Source organism: Helianthus annuus, chromosome 7 (assembly GCF_002127325.2).
Source record: "Helianthus annuus cultivar XRQ/B chromosome 7, HanXRQr2.0-SUNRISE, whole genome shotgun sequence".
Lineage (NCBI taxonomy): Eukaryota > Viridiplantae > Streptophyta > Magnoliopsida > Asterales > Asteraceae > Helianthus > Helianthus annuus.
The window spans coordinates 149,077,644-149,087,715 of NC_035439.2; the positions used below are offsets into that span (position 1 = coordinate 149,077,644).

Genomic DNA, 10,072 nt, shown 5'->3' on the forward strand with positions numbered 1-10,072 from the left:
GCATGTAAGTCCCAGTGAGGCTTAACGAGCGTGAGAAGGGTTTTGCCCTACTATGTGTAAACTTGATAGTTTATAGATTTCAACGTGATACTTGACTTTTACCTCATTTCGACTCTTAAGTTTGTTCCCTTCTCTTATATAGAAACATGAGCGGACGAGGCCATGGACGCGACCACATTGCTATGACTCAGGCCGAATTAACCAACTTGATCAACACTCGTGTGGCTGAAGCCCTAGCGGCTTACCAGGCTGGTACGATGTGTGCCAATTACTTTCTATCCTTGTGTCGTATACTCGAATCTTACTTGTGCTTTGTACGTTCTTTCGTTTTAGGTCAACCTACGAATCAAAACAATCCACCTGCTTGTACGTTCAAGATGTTCATGGATTGTAAGCCACAGACCTTCAGTGGGACTGAAGGGGCTATAGGGCTCCTGCGATGGTTTGAGAAAGCAGAATCGGTATTTGCGATGTGTAACTATCCTGCTGGGGACAGAGTGAAGTATGCTACAGGCATACTCGAGGATGGTGCCCTGACATGGTGGAATGCCAAGGTTCAGATGTTGGGTATCGAAATGGCAAATGCCACCACTTGGGAAGACTTTAAGTAGTTGATGAGGGAGGAGTATTGTCCTTGTGATGAGGTTCAGAAACTGGAGAACGAGTACTACAATCTGAAAATGGAGGGATCTGAGATTGAAGCATTCACGAGGAGGTCTCATGATCTAGCAACTTTGTGCCCTAACCTGTCTCGACCCCCACATCGGCGAATTGAGTTGTATCTCAAGGGCTTAGCACCAGCTGTTAAGGGGTATGTTACTGCTGCAAATCTAGACAATCTACCCCGTATCATCCGTTTGGCACATAAGATTACTGACCAAGAGGTCGAACGTGGCAACTTGCCGCCACGTGTTTCTGCTACTACCTCTACTGCTGCAGCTACCACACCTGCCAGTGATAACAAGCGCAAGTGGAACGATACTGACAAAGCAACCAGTGCAAGTTAATCTCAGAAAGGCCTGATAACAGCAACAACCGCAGTCACAGCCAGTCCTCATCAGTTAATCAAGGCCAGGGCAGCAATCAGAATCAGGGCTCTTACGTTGGAAAGAAGCCACAGTGCAACAAGTGTGGCTATCATCACTATGGACAGTGTGTCCGGACTTGCCTTAGGTGCAAAAAGGTGGGCCATGTGGCCAAAGACTGTAGAGCCCTACAACCAAAGCAACAGCAACAGCAAAATCAGCAGCATCAACGACAGCAACGACAACAACCCCAGCAGAACCTGGGCTTTAAGAAAGGGTGTTTCCAGTGTGGGGATGAGGGTCACATCAAGGGAGATTGCCCTCAACTGAATCAGAGTGTTGGTAGTAACAACAATGGGAACAATAACAACAGGAACAACAATAATGGGGGCAATGGTGGAAATGGTGCGCACAGGAGGGTGTTCACTATTGGAGCTGGGGAAGCCAGGAGTGATGGCAACGTAGTGACTAGTACGTTTTCGATAAATGATTTATTTGCTTCTGTTTTATTCAACTCTGGTGCTGATTAGAGTTATGTGTCCTTAGGGTTCAGTCGTCAGTTAGGGTTGACTCCCACACCTCTTGTAAATAAGCATGTAGTAGAACTACCTGATGGTGAATCAATAGAAGCTTCTCATGTTCTATTTGGTTGTAAACTTAATCTCATGGGTCAAGTGTTTGACATTGACCTACTCCTTGTTACTCTTGGAAGTTTTGATATGGTCGTTGGCATGGATTGGTTGTCCAAGCATCAGGCGGAAATTCTCTGTAAGGAGAAAATCGTGCGTATCCCTCTCCCCAGTGGAGAATCCTTGTCAGTACAGGGGCATCGCAGTGGTGCCATGTTTGGCATCATCTCAGTCATGAAAGCCTAGAAGTGCCTACGAAAGGGCTACCCTGCCATTCTAGCTCTTGTCACCGATTCCCAACCTAAATAAAGGAAGATCGAGGATCTTCCAGTTGTTCGTGAATTTCCCGATGTATTTCCTGAAGAACTCCCTGGTTTACCTCCACATTGTCAGGTGGAATTTCAGATTGACCTCGCGCCAGGAGCAGCCCCGATTGCTCATGCTCCTTATCGTCTTGCGCCAGGAGAGTTACAGGAGTTGTCGAATCAACTCCAAGAGCTATTAGATAGGGGTTTTATCCGACCCAACGCTTCACCTTGGGGAGCCCCATTTCTGTTTGTAAAGAAGAAGGATGGGTCCTTTTGGACGTGTATAGATTATCGTGAGCTCAACAAGGTTACAGTCAAGAATCGTTATCCATTGCCACGTATCGACGACTTGTTTGACCAGTTGCAAGGGTCAAGTTTTTATTCGAAGATTGACTTAAGATCGGGATATCATCAGGTGAGAGTCAGAGAGGAGGATGTCCCAAAGACAGCTTTTCGAACGCGTTATGGGCACTACGAATTTTTAGTTTTGCCATTTGGATTGACGAACGCGCCAACAGTTTTCATGGATCTAATGAACCGAGTATGCAAACCGTACCTCGACAGCTTTGTTATTGTGTTTATTGACGACATTCTCATCTACTCGAAGAGCAAGGAAGATCACGAGCGGCACCTGCGTCTTATTTTGGAACTCCTGAGGAAGGAGCAACTCTATGCAAAGTTTTCTAAGTGTGACTTCTGGATTCGAGAGGTACACTTTCTTGGGCACATTGTTAATGAATTAGGAATACACGTGGATCCTGCAAAGGTTGATGCTATCAAGAATTGGACAGCACCAAAGAATCCTTCAGAGGTGCGACAATTTCTTGGTCTCGCTGGGTATTATCGAAGATTTATCAAAGATTTCTCGAAGATCGCTCAACCTTTTACCTCGTTGACACAGAAAGGTGCCGTGTATTCTTGGGGAGCGAAACAAGAGGATGCTTTCCAGTTGCTGAAACAGAAACTCTGCAGTGCACCGATTTTGTCTCTACCTGAAGGTACCGAGGATTTTGTGGTTTATTGTGACGCTTCCATTCAGGTCTTGGTTGCGTGCTGATGCAACACAATAATGTGATAGCCTATGCTTCTCGACAGTTGATGGTTCATGAAAGGAATTACACGACTCACGATTTAGAATTGGGGGCTGTGGTTTTCGTGTTGAAGATCTGGAGGTACTATCTGTACGGTACCAAATGCACCATCTAGACCGATCACAGAAGCCTTCAGCATATCTTCGACCAGAAGGAATTGAATATGCGATAGCGTCGCTGGGTAGAACTACTGAACGATTACGAGTGTGCTATCAAGTATCATCCGGGTAAAGCTAATGTTGTAGCTGATGCCCTTAGCCGAAAGGAGACGAAGCCTAAACGTGTTCGCGCTCTACAGCTTACTATTCACTATGGTTTACCTGCTCAGATTCGTTCCGCTCAGATCGAGGCATTGAAGGAAGAGAACATCAAGGCTGAGGACTTGCGGGGCATGGAAAAGCGACTTGTGGAGAGATTTGACGGTATTTATTACTTTATGGAGCGGGTGTGGGTTCCTCTGTATGGTAATCTTCGAGAGCTTGTGATGGACGAAGCGCATAAGTGTAACACCTCGAAATTTTGTGTCCAATAATGTATTGACACGTGTCTTAAGTTTACACGTGGCGTTTTATATTTAATAAAGGACTAATGTTGACAAACCTTGAAAGTATATAAATTCGAGGGTTATAAATGTCAAACGAGGGTAAATATACTGTATAGTAACCCTAAACGATGCTCGTACCTTCAAACGAATAAATCATGGATCGTACGGAAGCGAAACGCGGAAGAAAGTGAGAGATTACAAGCTGCGGGAGTTAACTGTGTCAACATGTTTAATTATACCTCTGAGTGACCCTTTGACGTACCCGAGGCTTTGTAACAGTAAAATACGCTCACTAGAATATACTGTATAAATTCCGCGAAGTTCCATTTTAGAACGAGAAAATTTTGATCAAGTTCGTACGAGAGGGGTTAAAAGCGTCAACAATGAAAGTTACGGCTTTACGAATAATTAATAAGATAACCAGGGACTTAACAGTACGGGTAAATAACACGAGGCCCTTAGTTGTAAATAATCGAGGGCCAAATCGCAAAGTTACCCCTTCAAACCCGAAAGGTCAGGTTATTAATTACCAAAGATTTCGTTACTAATTACAAGATTTTGTTAATCATTACAAAAAGATTGAAAAAGATTTAAAAACAACCTTTACGGACCGCAAGGGTCCTGCCTTACGGACCGTAAAGGGGTGAATGATTAAGCTTGTCTCCGTCACAGGCTTACGGACCGCAAGGCCCAAGCCATACGGTCCGTAAGCGATGCCCAGCGACAGAAAGTTGGCTGTTGGCTGTTTAAAGCGGTAAAACAATTAAGAATGGGTTTCCCAGAGGTATGGGCGTCCCCTACTCGACCCATAGCACCTTAGGACACCTGCCATTCATCCATACTCATTTGTGGTATGTGTTGTAATGATCTAGAGGCAAGTTGTGTACTATAAATAGACCCATTGTATGCATAAGTTCATCACACTTCAAAACACATTCTCTTGATCATTTCTGAAGCTCCCAAGTCTTCTTCTAGCATTCCAAATCGTGCTCAAGCTTCTGTAAGTTGTTTAGAACATTTATGGTTTAGTTTTGCTTAGTAAAATAGCTAAAAATCAAACCGTCGTAACCACGGTTTGACTTCGAGATTAGTCTACAATGGCTCAGTCATATCTCGAATCAAAAGTAGTTATGTGTTGGTATTTATGTGGGTAATAAACCTCTAAAAGGGTTCCCCCTGATCGCCACTCTAACTAGTTCAAATGTCGAGTCAAACGTATGCTTAAAAAGTCAACAGAAAGCCGTTTTGCGATTTTGTACATAATCTGTAATGTATATGCTATGAAACCTGTTTGAACACTCATAAAACGTGATATTAAGTATATTAACTTGTCTAAGCTCGTTTGATTCGGCCATTTGCCATATTGACCCGGTTCGGAGCCGAAAGTCGCAAAAGTTTGACTTTTGCTTTGACTTCAGTTCTGACCCGTGTTAGTACAATGTAGATATGCCATAGGACTCTCTTAGGACCAGGTCACGTGATGGTATCACCCTCTGTGACCGGTTCGTTGTTTGTCCGAGTCTTTTACGCATTTCCGTTAATTACTTAAAAGTTGACCGTAACACTTTTTTTAAAATAAAACGAGTATTTCGGACACGTGAAGGGACCATAACCTTGCTTACTAAATTCTAAGCATGTCCCTAAAGTTTCACGCCAATCCGAGGTCTAGAATGGGAGTTATGCTAAATAGCGCATTTATAAGAAACTTTTGTAATAAACGACGCAATTAGCATAACGTCTACCTAAACCAAGATTTCGTCACCAAAACTTTTACCCACTGTAGTAAAATAATATTTTGGGATTTTTAAAGATTTTTAATTAATTTTAACCAGCTCATAACCTGCGGTTATGGCTACAGTTCGGTAAATACCGAATATGCCCTTTTCGGCCAAAACTCGAGTTCTACAAGGTCTTTTGACCCGATTCCAATGGCTACTGATTTTAAATAATAAATAAGATATTTTAGACTTATTAAACTGATCAGGAAACTCAGGTTTCCTGTAGAACTCAGAAATCCCTTTAAAAGTCTTTAAAATGACCGGAAAACCCCTACGGGGCGTATAATGAACTAAAACTCGTTACGGGCATTATGGAAGGTATCCTACTGATACCACAACCTCTTTAAAGTATATTGACTTAGGAAAACAGTGTAGGACTCCTACGGTTACCCGTTGCGCCTATTGCACGCACGGTTCGGCTTATGTAACTAGTTTACATAAATTAGCCGATACGGGTCAAACCATACCACTTTGACCCCAAGATTCAGAGTGTGAATATTAAACCCGTATAAAACAAGTCTCCGAACTTGTTGGGTCAGAATCACATTCCATTCTCGGTTTTCGCCTTTCACGCGATTAAACCGTATCTATCCCTCGAAACTAACCGGTCTAGGCTACGGCTAATATAAAGACCCGTTAGGATTCTAATAGGTTATTTTAAAACCTTCGTTCCAGAATAGGAGCCCCAGTAAAAGATATCTGTGATTTAACTGATTAAGGACAATACTTGCAAAGGTAAATACTTTTAACTTATTTTCCCTTATACGGGCTTGGGTTACGGTATATAAAATACCGCTTGATTGAGCATCAAATCTTCCATCGCTTAGGTGGTTAATTGAATAATTTGATCGGCTCATTTAAACAGTCTTGTTACTTAAAAGCCTTTGGGGGGTTAATGACCATGTCCCGGATATCCTTGGCATCATTTTACGAAATGGCCACGACCTCGACACCCGGGTGTAGGCGTACACCCGGTATGATGTCTATACTATTAAAAGACGTAGCCGATGGTTTACCCACCTCGGTTTTACGCAATGTGGTGTGTCTATTGATCTTTAACCCGGGATAGATCTGGGCTACTGAACGCAAAGAAGCAACATGTAAATCGTTCACAAGATTATAATTTTAAATAATTCTCCCAAGTTATAAAAGAATTTGTGCCTCGTGCGTTCAAATCAATTTTATTAAACATTTTACAAAAGTGTCGGTTGAATGTATTTACCAGTGTAAACTGACGTATTTTCCCAAAAAGATTAAGTGCAGGTACTACACGTAATCGGCTGGCAATAGCTCCTTAGCATCTTAAGAAGTCTCGCAAGCTTGATGTCTTATCTGTTGAACAACATTTTTATTTATTTTGATCCCTCCTGTGGATGCTATCCAACTACTTGTGATACAATTGATATTACAGTAAATGGTTGAGTTATAATTATCTTTATGCTTCCGCTGTGCATTTATATATTGTGGTTTGACTATATTGTTGCCAACTACGTCACGATAATCCCCACCGGGCCCACCGGTGATACACGTGGAAATCGGGGTGTGACAGGTTGGTATCAGAGCCAACATTGAGTGAATTAAACACTACCCTAATGTGTTTAATCTCAGTGACACAATTGCACATACTTGAGTCTAGACGAGAACATAGGACAAATTCGAAATGTTATTCCAAGTTGTCTTTTCCTTTATTATTGTTATTTAAAGTTTTGAAAGCAGGAAATATGCCGCCAGTGATTTTCCGAGGAAGAGGAAGGGGAAGAAGAGGCAGAGGAGAGATCGTTACTCATCACGATCACGAAGCCGGACCTTCAAATACGCGAGCTCCTTCGACCACAAGAAGTGAAGAACCGCAAAGGCGAAGAGACCTTTATGAACCTGCGAGGCATTCCACCTCGCATAGCTCAACGCCATCATACCGGCACTCATTCGGGCCAAATTCCGAGAATGACCCCAACAACCCGCAACCCTCCTACATACCTCTACAGCGTTCGGTATCACACCGAAATTTTGACGACCCTATTCCATACTTCAGAGGTCAGTTTAATCCAGCTGACTACATCCAGGAACCTTCAGGCTTTGTTCCGTTAGGGCCACAAGATCACTTCTCCGAAGAACATATGGACGAGGATACTGATCCGACAGAACCTGCTCGTGGTACGCCCACGCATCCAATAGAAATCTCTGATGGGTCATCCTTTCATGGTACGCCCTATCAGGGACCAGATAGCTTCATGGCGTTGTTTAATCAACACGAGTGGTACCACACGCCATAGACATCACAACAGCCGCAACATCCGCGAGATCCCTCCGAGGATCCACATTTCGTGGCAGTTACGCCACCCCTCCGCCACCGGTACAGCCAGTAATGCCTGATCCGCCAAGGCGTAGGAGGACAAATGCCCGTATGTCCACACGAGGAGGAGGGGATTTCCACTTCAGCACCCCTCGACACTCTAGTAGTAGCCACTACCCGCCACTACAAGAAGAAGGACCTTCAAGTCCTGTACAGGAGGCGAACTCCGCACCAGCTGCACCAACTTCGCCACCATTTGGGTACGACCACCCAATACCTGCTTACACGGGTCCAACGGCTTACAACCCGTTCGAACCGTCATCGCAAGCACATTACAACTACAACTATGAGCGCGACCCATATGTGGTAGCGGCTAGGTATAATGCTCGCTATCCCGACAGAGCCCATGGAAACATGGGAGTACCGGACTACTCAGCTCATGGGTACCCAGCACCTCCCAGACCTCCAGTTCCGCAACAGGCGCCACAACCACGTTTCTCTCCTCCCGAACAAGAAGAAATACTCCACCGTTTGAGCCGTGTGGAGAGAGAATTCGAGGAAGAACGTAAGAGCCACCGAGGATTCCTCAAGGGCTTAGCAAACCTACTGAAGGGCAAGAAGAAGAAACGTGACCATTAGTCCTTATGTATGTTCTAATGTAATGTTTATTTTAAAAATAAGTCCCTGCGTGGACATTTATCGTATTTCAGTCCCTGCGTAGACTTATCTTTAGTCCCTGCGTGGACACTTATCTTGCATTAGTCCCTGCGTGGACTTGTCACTTATTTTAACCTCTATGTAGGTATGTACTATTTAAAAGTCCCGTTTAGGGCGGTGTGTAATCGTATTAAAATTATGGAATGTTATATTATGAATTTCATTTTGTTATTACTATATATGAAATAAATCAAAATCATTCCTTTTAATTTGATCTGCCTAAATAAAGAATCTTAAGAGTCAAACCTAGCCAGGTGTCTTTTAAGATCCGGCCAAGATGGTAAGACCTAATTAAAAGATTCTGATTCCCTGTTAACCTCTGTAAGCATGTTGACAATCATGACAAATGTGATTCGTTAAAGTCACACACGTCATTCTTATACAAGAATCCTTTAAAGGATTCCAAAACCCAAATTAATGATATAATAAATCATGGGTTAAATCATCAATAAAGATGATCACTTGTTAAACATCCATAAGCGATGTAGTGCCTACAGGCCATACATATTGTCATAATAAGGCAAAAGACAGTGGTGGTTTAGGACTCCCTGTCAGAAGGAGTAAAAGGACTACGGTTCAAACCTTCATACCTTGATTCTCCGAAATCTCGGCTAAATATTATAATAACGTCCTCGAGACTAGGCTTTTATGCCGCTAGCAATATTAATTGCGATTAGGATAAGTATGTTCAAATCCTAAATATAAAGTGAGTAACAAATTAACCGGATATGGTCTTCGTTACCATGGTTAATAAATTGCCATAAAAGACAATTCAATGATAAACTCGTAAATAGAATTTTCATTATCTTCTGCAGCAGATACAAGCTACTATGGCAAATCCTAATGGAGGAAGTAGTCATACCAATGAAGATGATTATGATAATGCCCAAATAAATCTAACGGGCGCTCAACTCAAGGCTCTTGTCGACAACGCTGTGCAAGCAGCTCTAGATCGACAATATACAGAATCTCGAAGCAGAACAGTTTCCAAACCACCATCAAAGCCAAAGACACACTCAAAAACCCACAGCAAACCACTATCCAAACCCAAGAAGGACGACGATAACCACTCATCCAAGCCCAAAAGGGACGACGACAATCACTCGTCAAATGAAAATAGTGTTCGTCGCGAAAGGGAGTATACTGATGCTTCCCGAGCCAGGGGCTGCACATACAAGTACTTCGTATCTTGTAAACCCCGAGACTTTACGGGGGAGAAGGGTGCCGTCGAATGTATGACATGGTTGGATGAGATGGACACAGTGGTGGACATCAGTGGCTGCGCTGAAAGGGATGTAGTGAAGTTTGTGTCGCAGTCGTTCAAGGGCGCGGCCTGGTACGTGCGTGACTACACATATTTTTACAATGAAATTACACACGAATTGGTTTTAAATTTATAAAAGTGATTATTACTTTTACATCAAAACACACACGAAAGGGCAAGTGTACCCCGTCATATATGTAGTAAAGTATCGGTAAGAACCAAGTATCGATCCATGGAAATGGGCGGAGAAATAGTACTAGACCTTTGCCACTAAATTACCGGTAAAAACATAAATTGTCTTGGTTTTAATTAAACTAAAGTAAGCATAAATAAAAACTTATAAAACATAGTAAATTATATATTAATAGCCTTGCTTAATACACAACCACAGCATGTCAACTAAGTCAGTTTTGGCACTAGAAG

General features: G+C 42.8%; 1 protein-coding gene across 1 annotated transcript; it reads left to right on the forward strand.

The window, feature by feature from the left end:
- Positions 1-680: 680 nt before the first annotated feature.
- Positions 681-1,555, forward strand: LOC110867248 (putative uncharacterized protein DDB_G0284097). The gene is made up of 2 exons (XM_022116373.1): positions 681-715; positions 1,174-1,555. The coding sequence occupies exons 1-2, from the start codon at positions 681-683 to the stop codon at positions 1,553-1,555; spliced, it is 417 nt and encodes a 138-aa protein (XP_021972065.1).
- Positions 1,556-10,072: the final 8,517 nt, after the last annotated feature.